Source organism: Ambystoma mexicanum, chromosome 5q (assembly GCF_040938575.1).
Source record: "Ambystoma mexicanum isolate Mex_15411 chromosome 5q, UKY_AmexF1_1, whole genome shotgun sequence".
Taxonomy (NCBI): Eukaryota; Metazoa; Chordata; class Amphibia; order Caudata; family Ambystomatidae; genus Ambystoma; species Ambystoma mexicanum.
This window is the reverse complement of record NC_090933.1, coordinates 1,073,040,890-1,073,056,519: the sequence shown is the minus strand read 5'-3', so window position 1 is coordinate 1,073,056,519 and position 15,630 is coordinate 1,073,040,890. Positions and strand designations below refer to the sequence as shown.

At 47.2% G+C, this 15,630-nt stretch overlaps 1 protein-coding gene across 2 annotated transcripts in view; it reads right to left on the bottom strand.

The window, feature by feature from the left end:
* Positions 1-15,630, bottom strand: part of TBC1D31 (TBC1 domain family member 31) — a 1,687,314-nt gene that overhangs the window by 1,187,763 nt on the left and 483,921 nt on the right. For both annotated transcript variants that reach the window (XM_069621570.1, XM_069621571.1), the window contains exon 7: positions 10,170-10,370. In XM_069621570.1, the coding sequence (XP_069477671.1) occupies positions 10,170-10,370 (201 nt within the window). The remainder of the gene's footprint in view (positions 1-10,169; positions 10,371-15,630) is intronic.

Below are 15,630 nucleotides of genomic sequence, written 5' to 3'. Positions count from 1 at the left end.
GAACTTCGAAGCTTGCAAAACCAAATTCCAAGTCCCGGAGACGGAGAGGTTCCGGTACATACAGCTCAGACTCTGGCTATCGAACGAGTCTGCAAGGAAACACGGAAGAAGAGAACTAACAGCCTTAGAACAAACACTTACTGCAAACCCCCCGAAGGGGAAAATATCCACCCTATTTAAGCTACTGGACAGGAAGGATCTAACCAAAATAGAGCCCTATATGCTGAGCTGAAGTGGGAAAAGGACAAAGGCAGAGTCAACAACCCGGAGGAATGGAGCCACATATGGACACTGGCGCACAAAAGCTCTAAGTGTATAACAAATAAAGAATGAACATTTAAAGTGTGCTATTGATGGTATCGAACACCTGAGATTCTTAATAAATGCAACCTGGCCATTCCCCCACAATGCTGGAGAGGATGCTCTGACTCGGGCATGCTGTTCCATCTCTTCTGGACATGCCCGAAAGCCTCCCAATTCTGGAAGAACGTCCTGGAACAAATCAAATTGATAACAGGCCTCACGATTCCATGGGACCTGGGAATCGTCCTACTAGGAGCGACGGAGGAGGGTCAATTCCCACTAACAGACTGTATGGCTTACCTGCGTTCGCACCTTGTAACCTTGTAACAGCTGCAAAGATATCAATAGCCAGACTCTGGAGAAATCCCAAAGGCCCGGCCACTCAAATGTGGTGGTCCAAGTGCTGGGAAATAATTGCGGCGGAAAAAAATCACAGCCGTCAGATTCGGCAACAAGACCACGTTTGACCAGACCTGGGCCTCTTTCCTGGATTACACACAGCAATTCCCAGGAGTGGCAAGACAGCCCCCGACCCTTCGCTGGATGGGGAACCAATACTAAAAGGACAGGCCAGAGTGCGTGAAGTAGAGGGTAAACGCCGCCAGAGCAGAAAGCTAATCCACAGAACACTGCACACTCCACACCCCAGGCCACAAGCCCCTGCAGAATCCAATCCCGTAACAATACCGCAACCAAGCACACTAAGGTGATTCATCCCCTCGAACTAAGCTATCTGTGAATTACTCTGTCCCCCTGCCCTTCTCCTCGGTCCACCCCCTCCCTTCCAAACATTTTTACTGTCATTTGTGTTATTACATATTTTTGTTTTGTTCCCTATTATGGCTATAACGCAAGTTCTGAGAAATGCTCTTTGTCTGTGTTCTGCTTGAAAGCTTATATGCACAAAACCAATAAAAATAAGTTTGGAGAAAAAAAAAAGAGCAGACTACATAAACATATAAACTGAGTTTGTTCAAAACATTTCACACTTCCAGGATTCAGCTTATGTACATTTCAACTTTCTTTCAAGACTGTTTTCATCATCCAGGTGAATATTTTAGCATTCAAGGGTGGCTACATAGGTTTTATATTGTAAGGGAATGTACAGAGGAGAAGGGTTTTAGAAATACAATTAGGGATTACCGTTTTGATGTTTCAATACACTTTACATTCAGAAGAACAAGTTACTTTCTTACCTGGTAACGTTCTTTCGATGGGATGGTCCGACGACGTATTCCATATCTATAACAGGTAATGTCCACAGCTGTGCTGCTTCGGAAAATCTTTGGCGTCTGCGTCCTGCGTCGATGACGTCGATGCGCCGTCCCCGAGGACCTCCTCCGACGGCCGACGTCACCCGATGTGATAAGTAGGATGCACAACGCCCATAGCCTCAGTTATAGTTTTTTCCCAGAACGTGTGCCACCAGTTTTCTGCCAGTCAGACACACAAGGCCTTGCGGAACGCAAGCTGCAATCGCAAAAGAAATTCTGCATTGGGGAAGGCAGGGAGGGAGCGATATGGAATACGTCGTCGGACCATCCCATCGAAAGAACGTTACCAGGTAAGAAAGTAACTTGTTCTTCGAGGGGATTGGGTCCTCCGACGTAGTACATATCTATGACAGACTCCCAAAGCAGTACCAAGCAAGGAGGTGTGAAAGAATTTAGAATACAAATTTAGCATGCCCAATCAAATTGCGGAATAAAGAACTGTCTTGCCAAAGGCCAGATCTTGCCCTCTGATGGAATCGAGGGAATAGTGACGTACAAAAGTATGTACTGAAGCCCAGGTGGCTGCATCACAGATGTGACGAATAGGAACTCCCCTCTGCAGGGGAGTAGACGCAGCCACTCCTCTGGTAGAATGGGCTCGCAAGCCAGCCAGAGGGTCCTTACCCGCCAAGCGGTAACACTCAGAGATAGCTAAAATAATCCAACGAGACAAAGTCTGTTTCGTCACAGCTTGTCCCAAACGCTTTCCAGCGTAACCAATGAAAAGTTGATCGTCCACTCTGACCCGGGACATGCGCGAAATATAAAAGCTCAACGCTCTCCGAGGATCAAGCCTATGGAGCCTCTCCTCTTCCTTACCAGGATGTGGAGGAGGATAGAACGCCGGAAGAACAACCTTCTGGCTCAAATGAAATTCCGAAACCACCTTCGGAAGAAAAGAAGGACGAACTCGAAGGACAACCCTGTCCTTGTGAAATACAGTGAAGGGTGGCTTAACTGAAAGTGCCTGTAACTCACTCACTCTGCGAGTGGAAGTAACCGCAACCAAAAACACAGTTTTCAGAGTTAACAGCCTCAAAGGGCAAGAATGTAAAGGCTCAAACGGAGCACCCATAAGAAACTTAATAACAAGGTTCAAATCCCAACCTAGCACCAGAAAAGGTGACGGAGGGAACACATTAGTGAGCCCTTTCAAAAACTGCGAAATTAAAGGAATTTTAAAATAGGAACACTCTTCAGACGAGCGCTTAAATATGGACAGCGCCGCCAGGTAACTTTTAATGGACCCCACTTGCAAGCCCCTGTGGGCCAAAGAAAGCAAAAAAGACAGAACCATGGGAATGTCACATTCAAAAGGATGCACATTCTGAACCCTGCACCAGTCGCAGAACTTTCTCCAACGGCAACGGTACAGAGACTTAGTTGCCGGCCGCCTGGCCGAGAGCAACACCTCCATTAAGTCTTCAGGGAGGTCCCAATCCTTATATCTCAACCTTTCAGATTCCAAGCATGAAGATTGAGGGATCTGACCTCTGGATGGAGAACCTGACCCCCCTCCCGTGAGAGCAGATCGTCTCGGTAGGGAAGACGACGTGGAGGGCAGATGGACAAGTCTAGAAGGTCCGGGTACCACGTCCTCCGGGCCCACGCCGGAGCAATGAGGATCATCCAGGAACCGAACCTCCGTAACCTCTGCAGCACTTGGGGGATGACAGGGACTGGAGGAAACGCGTACAGCAGTGGGAATGACCACCCCACCACGAACGCGTCTCCTAAGGCTCCTTTTGGAGGAAATTCCCGCGAGCAAAACCTTTCGCACTTCCGGTTGACACTGGAGGCGAAGAGATCCACTTGAGGGGTCCCCTAAAGGGCGAAGATCTCCAGGAGAATCTCCTGAGCCAGCTCCCACTCGTGAGAGATCGAACTCTGCCTGCTCGGAACGTCCGCCGTCTCGTTGTCGTCTCCGGCCAGATGAACAGCCGAGATCGAAACTTCCTGCTGGATGGCCCAGAATTCGAGCTGCATTGCCTCCCTGCACAGCGGAAGTGACCCTGACCCCCCCCCCCCTTTTTGTTGAGGTAGTGCATGGCCACCGTGTTGTCCGTTAGTATCAGGACACTCTTTCCGTGCACAGTCGGCAGAAAAGCCTTCAGGGCTAGCCTGACGGCCCTCAGCTCCAACAGACTGATATGGAGTCTGGACTCCGACGGAGACCAACGAACGCTGACTGTCAACTCGTTGGCATGAGCTCCCCATCCCGTGAGGGATGCGTCCGTCACGATCGTCACCTCCGGCCAGGGCAGCCAAAATGGGGCCCCCTTCATCAGATTGCCCTCGACGGACCACCACAGAAGGTCCCCCGCCACCGAGGGCGGCACCTGAACAGGGTCCGACAGCCTGCCGGAGGACTGAGACCACTGGAGCTTGAGTGCCCACTGCAAAGATCTCATCCGCAGACAAGCCTCTGGCACCAGAAGAATGCAGGATGCCAGGAGGCCGAGCAGTCTCAAGAACTTGGACGCTGGGAGATTCTGGGCAAATTGAAACTTGTGCACCATCTGCTGAATGTAAAGAGTCCTCACCTGAGGAGGAAAACACTGCCCCAGGGACGTGTCGAGCACTGCTCCGATGTACTGGAGCTGCTGCGTTGGTGTCAAATGGGACTTCTTTAAATTGAGGGAGAAGCCCAGCCTGTGAAAGGAGTGGCAGGTGACGGACAGATGATCCAGGACTTGCTCGGGAGAGCTCCCCCTGATCAACCAATCGTCCAGGTAGGGGTAGACGTGAATCCCCCCTTTCCTGAGATGCGCTGCCACTGTTAGGCAGAAACCTGTGCAGTTCCCTTGGGGAACACTGCAAAAGATTTAAGACTACAGGTATAGCAGTAAACCCACTTGGTAGCAGTCTGCACCACCCAGATTTACTTGGTAGCTGTGGCTGAGCAGTCAGACTTCCCTCAAGAAGAGTTAGGCAGTATGCAAAGTATACACAATATGTACTCAGACACAATAGCACAAGCAAACACTGACCAGAGCTTGGTTTCAAAAGTATATAGTTATTTATTTTCAAGCACATATAAGTTGGAAACACTCTAGCAAAAATATAGTAAAACACTTCAAACACAGTTATAACGAAAGCAGTTTCAACCCTTACTCCTATCTAGACAACTCTAAGTTAACACCACATAATTAAAACAGAGGTGAGCGCTTAACGTTAGATGACACTCTAGTAGGTTCAAGAAAGGGATAAAAGAAACAGAAATAGGTTAAACACACCACTCTAAGGTCCAGAACACTTGCAATAGGCTCAAAGAAGTACAAAGTCACAGGTGAGCAAAAGTCACTAGGCAGGGCCCACTCTTAGAGTAGCCGGAGCGAAAATGTGCCCAAGATCACACTGTTAGTAGGGATTCAAAGTCTTGCAAAGAGTTACAAAGATTTTAGAGTGGCTTAGAAAGTTTAGCCAGGGTGTCCCAGGCACTCCCAGGTTCGAAAGCCGGGGGCTAAAACTACCCCGTACAGTCGGTGGCAAGGGAAGCCAGGCGGAACACGGTACCTTAAGCGGAAAGGATCCTCCGGCGGTGGCAGTTGTTCCAGGCAGTGGCAGCAAGGCTCGACGTCGGTCAGGGGAGAAGAATTTCTCGCTGAAGAGCAGAAGAAGAAGGTCGTTGCACTGCCCGGGAAGAAACCAGCCGCGGAGTTCTCCGGTTAAAGGGTTGTACCGACTTTCGCGGTTAGGGGTAAAAGTGTGGTACTCCGGTTGCCGGGGTGCTTGGCACGGGCAGGGCGGCCACGAGATACCTCGAGAAGCGGAAAGAAGGTGAAAACTGGTTGTCCCCACCAGTCAAGGGAAGGAGCCACTCCGTTAAGAGTTCTCCTCGGTCGTCGGGAAAAGTGGTGAGACGGTTCAGCAGGGCTCCACCGGGTGGTGTCATCGAAGCAGGTCGGCTCAGCTCTTCCCTCGTCGGATTCTTGGTCCTGTGGCGACTTCTGAAGTTCCAGTCCCCAAAGCCCTGCTTTTATGCAGCAAACCCCCCATTCACCCAGCCTAGCTGTCACTCAAACATGCTAAGTGGTGAGCCGGCCGGCTCACCACTTGGGCCAATCAGGACGGAGTGCGACTTGAGTTACCAAGGTAACTCAGTCCAGGGTGCCTAAATCCCCCTCCACCCCTCCTAAGTACCCCAGACAGAGTGGCACCACTTTGGAGGGCTTCTGTGGAGAAGCCCGCCAAAAGTGGAACAAAGGGCTCCACTTTGGGTCAGAGTTACAGAGGCGAACGCCAACGCCATTTTAGAATCAAGTTTTGGCAAAAAGTCCCAACCGGAGTTATAATAATAAATATATAAACCGGCGGTATGTTTAAGGCTACCGTAAATAAATAATTAAATGTGTTAGCCTAAAACAATGGGAAATCCCATAGGGAAATATTCGCGGTCGAATATAAAAAGTAGTTTCCACTGCCACCAGCCAAAACTCGATCAGGGGGGACGGAGACGTGCCCCCTCGACTAACAGACCCTGGGGCAATCGAATTGCCCCAGCCAGTACGTCCACAATATGATGGTTTGTACTGGTTCTGTTCAGGATTCAAGACTAGCAAAGTCTTTGGTGACTTTACATGCCCTGGGAGACAGTAGTCAGTCCCAGGGTATGGAGTCTATGTTGGGGAGTCCCTAGGACACCCCTGGGTCACGGCACAGAGGGTGCTGTGTGACCCACATCACAAAAATACATGAGGCCCTATGGAGTAAAAGACCCCATAGCCCATTCAACACAAGGTTTAGTCAAGAAAACACACTTCAACATGTCCAAGAGTGAGGGTAAAAGAGTCTCACTCTTGGCAGGAGAAAAAAAGAAACCCCAGAAATCCAGCAAAGCTGCTGGGGGACTCACTAGGTAGGGAAATTCAGCCCAAACAGAGAATTCTCCCTAACAGCCACCACCACCATGAGCTTGGTGAAAACCCTCGGGGCGGAGGTCAATCCGAACGGCAGGACCCGAAACTGAAAGTGCGAGTCGCCAACCGCGAACCTCAGGTACTTCTTGTGCTTGGGATGGATCGGCACATGGAAGTAAGCATCCTTGAGGTCGAGAGACCCAACCAGTCCTGAAGTTGAAGGGCCAGGAGGACTTGAGAAAGAGTCACCATCTTGAACTTGTCCTTCCTGAGGAGTTTGTTCAAACCGCGCAAGTCCATGATGGGTCTCAATCTCCCGTCTTTCTTCGAAATCAAAAAATAAGGGGAATACCATCCCTTGTTCCCCTCTGCTACAGGCACCAGTTCTATGGCGCCTTTCTCCAGCAGGGCTTGAATTTCCTGCGCAAGGAGCGGATCCGGACTCTTCAAAGAGAGGCTCCCTGGTGGATTGTCGTGAGGCCTCTGCCGAAAAGGAAGACAGTAGCCGTGGGTTATGATCTCCAGAACCCACACATCCGAAGTAATGGCTTGCCACTCTACAAGATGCTGCGCCAGCCTTCCCCCAACCAGCGAACCATGGGACCTGGCCTCATGACTGAGTGGTAGCGGCTGCGGCGTTGCCCGAGGGCAAAGAGGCAACTGCCCGAGCGGCCTTGGCACCTCGAGTACCTTTATTTCCACCTCTGGCACTCTTACGATGGCCTCTTTGACTGCTAGCTCCCCTCGCTTTACTGAAGGACGAGTAATAGCGAAAGGAACCTCCCCTCCATTGCTATCCCCTAGGACGAAAAGGCGGAGGTTGGCGAACTGCAGCGCCCAACAACTTCGCTGCAGCTTTGGAGGTCTGCAACCTCTCAAGGCTCTCGTCAGCCTTGCTGCCAAAAAGGTGTTCACCGTCAAAGGGCATGTTGAGGAGCCGGGACTGCACATCGGGAGCGAACCCAGACTTCCGCAACCACGCAAACCTGCGCATTACGCTGCTCGCCGCCATGGACCGGCTGACACAATCCGCCAAGTCCAAACCCTAGACAAGTAGCAGGGGTCGCTACTGGCTGGACGGTATTTTCGCGACAAAGACTTGCCCACTGCCGGGAGACTCTCCGGAGCAGTCCAAGCCGCCGTCACCCTTCTCTGCAGAGCCATATGAAAAGGCAAAACCGGGTCAGTGGGTGGACCGAGATCATGGATGTCCGTGAGATCATCCTGAACGAACTCCCCTGGGGGAGCCGACCAACCCAAGTACCCGGTACTTGGGTTGGTCCCCGAGACATAAGGCGCCGACATGAAGAATCGGCATGAGTGCCAGGCTCCGGCCTACAAAACTCCACCTCCGGAGAGGTGTCCAGTCCACTGGCATAACGCAGCGACAGCCGCAGGTCATTAAACTGGCTATGGCCCGAGATAAGTTCATCGGGAACCAGAACCAAGCCGCCATCAGAGCCTTCATCAACCTCAGAAATGTACTCCAGGCGGGGAGAGGAAGACCTCTGGGGACCAAAGCAGTGCCTGACCTTAGCCAGAGCCTTTCTAGGGGCAAACCCCGTGCCACGGGGCCCCTCCGACACCACCGCCTCGAAAGGCGGCGAGGGCAACGAACGAGTCGGCGTCGTCAGATGCAGCGCCGCCAGCATCGGCGGCGTCGACACAGGCCTCGAAGCCGGAGCTCCGAGCGTGTCTCTCGACGACCTAGGCGCCAACGGCGTCGACAACCCCCTCGGAGGCGGAGCCTCGAGAGAAATCATCGACGACCTCGGCGCCACAGGGGTCGACGTCTTCTTTGAAGACGGCACAGGATCACGCGGTCACGAGCACGTCGAGGACCGGGACCTGGAACGGGCATGGCGAGAACGGCTACCCTTGTCCGAGCGGGACCTCTCCCGCGAGCCGTGCCGACCACCCGAGCCCGAAGGCGTACGGGCGGTGTCTCTCGACTGGTGCCGACCGACCCCACTCAGAGGTCGCCTTCCCCATCCTCTTCCGAGGACTCTGCCCGTCGGCGGGTCGCTTATCCCTCCATGCAAGCGACACCGGAGGAATGGGCTTCCTTCGGGAAGCGGATGCTAGCGATTCTTGAATCGCAGGGCACCGGTCAGTCCGTGCCTCCGAGTGGGGTCGGTCGGCACCAGTCGGCACCAGTCGAGAGACACCGCCCGTACGCGACCCGCTGACGGGCAGAGTCCTCGGAAGAGGACGGGGAAGGCGACCTATGCCGACGCTTCCGGGAATGCCTCGAAGAGGCGGAGGAGTGGCGAGACCGACTCCTGGAAGGAGACCCACTGGACTTTCGACGATGACGCGGAGAGTCACCCCTCGAGTCATCCGTCGAAAGCCCCGCAGACCTCGACTTCCGGGGCTTAGACACCCGGCCTACCGACAGCTTCTTCTTGCGTTCCCGCAAGGCCTTTGCCGTGAGCGACTGGCAGTCGACACAGTCGTCAGTATCGTGGGCCTCCCTGAGGCACCAGAGGCAGGCGTTGTGCGAGTCCGTGACCGACATCTTGGACCCACAGTCCCCGCATTTCTTGAAGCCCGGACGCGGGGTTTAAGACGAATAAGACATCGCCACGAACAGGTCTTCACAACAAACCGAACAGGTTCAACGAACCGAGAATTGAAAACAGCAAACTCCAACGAGTCGAGGCGTACCGAGATTCACGAAGCGAACACATTCGCGGAAAAAACAGAACTGAGGCTATGGGCGTCGTGCGTCCTACTTATCACATCGGGTGATGTCGGCCGTCGGAGGAGGTCCTCGGTGACGGCGCATCAACGTCATCGACGCAGGACGCAGACGCCAAAGATTTTCCGAAGCAGCACAGCTGTGGACATTACCTGTCATGGATATGGAATACGTCGGAGGACCCAATCCCCTCGAACAGGTTTGCCTTTCGCTACTTGCAGGCAACCTTCAAAATTCAAGTACCATTATTGTGAGGAGATGAAGTAAGGAAAAGGTAACAATTGAGCAACATTGAACTTGCGCAACAAAGATACAGATGGAGCCACTATAGGTTTTTGCAAGGGAAAGAACTAGGAAAGAAAACAGGGCTAAGGAATCCTGCTAGATAGGCTTTTCCACTTTTTTCATTCTCTATTGCTGTTGGAGAGACCCATTAGTTGAAGGATATGATCATTCAGAGTGTGAGCAACAAAGACCATCTCAAAATGTTTTAGATGAGACCTTCCCAGCTATTGAGACAACCAATAAAGGAGTGGGGTGGGGGCGAAGCACCGAAATAAGAGAAAATGTAACGTGGCCAAGATATTATTTTGGAGAACAGTTCTCGAGTACCAACTGTGGGTCTAGAATAACGCATCTAAAATGAACAGTCTAAACAATTTTCTTTCAAAGACACAAGAGATATTGGCTGGTTGTGACATCTACTCTTTGCATTGTCATGGTAAGCCTAAGTACTTAATCGCTCTGGTCAATAGACAGTTTTCTGTCTTTGAGAACATTGCATATAATTTGATGTACCGGACCATGGTCTTTCATTTGCTTTGTATCAAAAAGGTACAATTAATATCCATACAGAGTAGGAAAGAACTGACTTTGCGCATGTTCAAATACAATAAAAAAGAAAAAAAAGAAACAAACAATGCAAAACTGCTGCATTAAAACTACACACTCCTTCTGGCTAACTGAACAATTTACAAATTCAAACACGCCCTCACATGAAATACCAATGAAATTGATTCCTTTAAAGCATACCTTGTTTACTTCTTGGGTCAAACTCTGCACGTTGTATACGTTCAAACTACCATCTTCCATTACAGAAGCAATGTATCGCCCATTAGGACTAATTGAGGACGTGCTTATCCCTTCATCGTGACTGCCGATTTCAAACAGAACTTTGTAAGTCTCGATGTTGATAAATCGCATTATCCCATCTTGGCTTAACACGCCAAGAACCTAAAAATATAAATTAGATGTTCAGCAAACAAATGTATTATAAAGAACATTCCTTTTCTCCAGTTAACTTTTACTGGTCGTACACAAATGTACAGTTATGGTAATCCCCCAGAACATCAAATATCACAAGAACATTCCTTAATTAGGAACTGTTGTCACATTTATATATCATTCACAATTAAATAATGTTTAATAACAGGGAATCAAAAACATATCACGGCAATGTTCATCAAAAGAAGAACCTTAACTGCGAGCACTCACTACATTCCCCAGCTCTGCTCAACCTACATCCAATACCAACAGGAAAATCAGAGCATATACTCTCACAAAGCAGGGGCAATCTAGGAGACTTGTTACACCATACTATGACTCCCTTATTAGAATACATTACAACAAGTTCACTCCCTTCAGCATCTCTGTTTTTTTAAAAAATGTTTTATTTGTGTTTGGTTAATAAAAAACCTTTACAAAACTTTATTAAAGAGACATTAAAAAAAATGCATTTACACATTTCACATGTACAATATACTGCTAAAACATTACATTGTTTTAAAAGAAAAAAAAAAATCACAATAATTTTCCTTAAAAAACATCCAGATAAAAATCACAGTAATTTTCCTTAAAAATCTTCCATAAATCTAAAATGCAAAATTCATCAATCTTATTTCATAATGGTTATTCATACAATTCAAGATCTTTTTCTATAATCCTTAAAAGATGACCTAGTGCAAAGATTAATGGGTTGTGATTTCCATTCATCAACCTTTCCCATAAGAATACAGTGCAGTACGCAAAGTCAGCATTCACAAATTTCGTTATAAACTTAGTGTGCGCCATTTTGAACTGCGGGCACTCAAAAACTAGATGTCTTAATGTTTCATGAGGTTTGTTACAGTCTGGAAATCTACAGTTCCTAAGTTGCATACTCGGTGACAGACCAGCCCAATGACGGCACCGTTCCTTAGTTCGGAACTGGTTCAATTTAAAGCGGATGTAATATGCTCTTGTGTACATACAGGGGAAAATGCAAATATACTGGCAGCAGGGCAATCTCTTATGCGTGTATTTGGCATATTCCGCATAGGTACCATATTGTTTCAGTTGATCAAGAGTATCAATCCAATCTTTTTCAAACTTTTATTTGACAAAAGCAGGTCTGAAACACAGATCATCTTGGGATACTAGTAAGTTATCTAATACATCTTGCATTCGTTTTTGGTATAGATTAACAGAGTGCACAGATTTTGCTTCCATTACAGCTTGCAGATCTTTATATAAACAATTGGTAGGAGAATTTAGTATTCTTGCGTAATTGCATAAAGAGCGCCATAGAACCCTACCATGAGAGCGATAGAAGTCCCAGCTCATGCCGGATTACGCAGTTTGGTATTGACAATACAAGATGTAAGGCACCTTTCAATGGCCGGCCCTGAGGCGAAACCAAATATAGACTCAAGTCAAACAGACACATATCTAATATGTAAATTAGGACCGCCTGAACTTTCATTGTTAGGAAATCCCTTACCGGAGTTAGAGAGAGTCAGCAGTATTTACAGAAAATTAATTTAAGTTGGCTCGCCAAGGGGCGTGCTTTTAGGTTCAATCTTTCCTTCCATAGTTGTACCGAACAGTTACTACTCAAATGATATCCTAGGTAACATATCTCGGGCAATTGCTGAACCACAAGTTCGCCTAATTTCCATTTAAATGATTTTAAATTCTTTCCTGCGTGAAGGACCAGAATGCTTGTTTTTCCTACATTCGGCGCTAGGTTCAAATCACAGGCATATTTCTCAAATACATACAACTTGGCTTGCAACCCTGCCAGTGAGGAATCCATGATAATTAAATCATCGGCAAATGCAAGCCAGTGTAATCTGAGACTGCCTAGTCTTACAGGATACATTCCCATCTCGATCCATAAGTTCTCCAAGTCACATAAGTATAAATTAAAAAGAGTCGCTGCAAGGTTGCATCCTTGCTTTAGTCCAATAGATGTTTTAATGGGCTCAGTGGTTGCTCCATCTCTTGTGATTCTGACCATGTATGCGGTGAAGGTGTATAGCCTCATGATCCAAAAAATGAATACAGCTGCGATCCCAACTTTTGTCATTTTTCTCCACAGCATCTCCCTCCCCACTGTATCAAACGCAGAAGACATATCAATGCTTGCAATGTATATGGGATTCGCTCCCTTCTTTTTGATACCAGCTACAATATGTGACATCAAGGTTGCATTGAGGTAGTCCCCATGTCCTTCCTAAATCCAATCTGAGCTTTAGAAAATATGTTATTCTGTGATATAAATTTATCAAGCTCATGGAGGACAAAACTCGCAAATATTTTGGTGCCGATATCAATTAAGGATATCTGTCGATAGTTTTGGGGATCGCTCAGCTTTCCTTTTTTGTATATGGGAACAATTATGGATGTCCCCCATTGTTCAGGCGTATTCCATATCCTTAATACTAGATCAAATTTAATTTGAAGAATGGAAGCCCATAAGGAGGGGTCTGCTTTGTATACACATGGGGGGATCCCATCAGGGCCAGGGGTTTTGGAGTTGGAGAGCCTTTTTATTGCCCAAATGATGTCGCGCTAGGTCCAACTAAAGCATTTCCACTTCAAAAAAGGATCCAGATGGGTTTCAATACAACCAAAGCGCAAGGGGCGAGATAATTTTTCAGATATTTATTTTACCCATGTTTGCGCGGGTATGATGTTCTCATTAGTTGCTACTAAGGGCATATAGGGATTGCGTATTACAGACCATATAGCCTTAGAGTCATGTTTGCATATCTTTCTTATAAGCTTGCAGTTAAGATTATTTTGTTGGTGATTCGTAGAAAGGTCAATTTATTTTTATATGTTAGGAGCGTACGCCTTTTTACATACAAATACTGCTGAAGGGTATTTGCAACAGATTTGATAACACTAAGTTCTTTATTTTTGTTGCGTTTTAATAGTTGGATCTCGGCATTGTGTTTTGCGAAGTTCGTTTAACTGCAGCTTTAAGCCGTACAGAATTTATAACTTGGGCAACAATATCGCTTGGTTTTTTTCATCAAGTAACACATAGGACTATGCGTCAATGTGTCAGAAATCTTATCAAATTCACTCTGCACCTTATCAGTTATTTTCTGACATAAGGCAGGATTCCACCTGATCAAGATGTTAGGACGATCGGTTTCAGTTAGTGTAAGTTATTCACGTTTGACAGAAAAGGGGCATTACCATGTATAGGTGGATGGGTGCATGGTCGCCTGATGTAATCGGATGGATCAATACTGGTTCCACTAAATGCATCAGAGTATTGGAGATTGCAAAGAAGTCGATCATCGAGACCAAATTCCCTCGACTCCATGTATAATTAGTACATGCTTCTGAGCAGTCTACAAAAGATATCTCCCAACTATCAAAATATGAGATCCATCTATTACCTCGAATCTGCGCTAAATGCTTTCCCACACTTTGATCCCAAGTTACTTCCCCATTCCTAGCTATACACATCGAATTAAAATCACCACCAATAATAATTTTACGCATAGGCCTTTGGCTAGAGATACTCTCCAGGCATAGATCTGGATCATCCAGCATGTCCTCCAGTGATACCTTTAGTGGATTCCAATATAGTGTTAGCAGAATTATAGGCGCTTCTGGTTTCTCATAAAGATCTATTTCCACTGCAAGAACATTTAAGGAAGAATACATAATATCAACATTACATTTAATATGGTTACTAACCGCAATTGCGAGTCCACCCATAGGGCGCCCTTCTAGACCCTTAGTTGCATGACTACAGTATGTATTGAATCCTTCAAGCGTTACTCCATGTGTGCTCATAGTTTCTTGGAGTAAGACAATATCTAATTTTATTTTGTTAAGGAAAGAAGCCAACCACCTATCGAGCGACAGGTGGCCACATGAATTACATGAAATAATATCAAGGCCGGGTTTCCTCGCTAGCTAAGTCAAAGTTTCACAATTTGTGATGCTAGAAATTGCTAGAAATTGAGCGCAACAATGGTTCCACCCAGGCCAATTCTTGCTTACCTGCCTCAATTGCAAGCAATTATGTTATACATTTTTGCTCAGCAGAAATGCCATCTAATGCTCCATGTGTAGTCGGCTCAACCTTCTTCAATACAAGATAGGGCATTTGCAGAAACTCATCCGCTGTTACTTCACAATTAAATGTAAATAAGTGAAAACCCATCTCCTTTTGTTTTTCTCTGGCTTGACCAGAAATGTCGTCAGGCCTAGTACGGTAGTCTCCTGTCTGTTTCCATTTCCTTCCCACTCTCCCCCTCCCTTCCTTATCTATGTCTTAGCTCTTGCACTATCTGAAATGTCGTCAGGCCGAGTACGATAGTTAATTTCACATCCTTACAGTTCATGGCCTGTAAGAATGTGGTTGTATTTTCCCTTGTTTCCTCCCTTGCCTTGAAGCGCTTTGAAACACATTGTGTATAGGCGCTATATAAATAAACGATCATATCATATCAATAGGTCAGCTCTAAATCCCCAAATATATTTTAGTACATTGACATTAGACACATAGCATAGCATTCGGAAATTATTTACACGTGCGAGGGAGATGCTTTCAAAATCCGCACTCGTGAGAATACGCAGTGAAGGAATGCAAGCAATTACATCCATAAAGTATATGCGGTTGATCCGTTCACCACGTAAAACATCAGCATTACCCTCTAATCCAATGATGTTATACTCATGATTCATTTGATCTGATTCCTTGGTTGTAGGTTTGGGCTGTGCTGCATGATGCATCGGGTTAGAAGGCGACATCTGCCCAGCGCAACTAATAAAAGATGCTGCCAGAGAACTATCTCTGTTCATCGCAATATTGATTAATGCCTTCTTTGCCCCAGGTACCATCCCTGCCAACCTAAAACAGTCTTGGGTGCTCCCTCTCCTCAAGAAACAGACATTAGATCCTCTCATCCCCACTAACTACCGTCCCATTACCACGGTACCATTTCTACTTAAGATATTAGACAAAGCTGCCTGTAACCAAATTCAAAAACACCTAGAATTGCATAAACTCTTAGGAGACAGTTAATCTGGTTTCCGCCCTCTATACGGAACGGAAACTGCCTTCATTGATTTAAAATCCCAGATTGATGTGCTGAGAGACAAAGGGAAGATAGAACTTCTGCTCCTACTTGATCTCCCAGCTGCATTTGATCTAGTGGACCATAAGGTCCTCTGTAGACACCTTGATTCTGCCGCTCACTTCTCC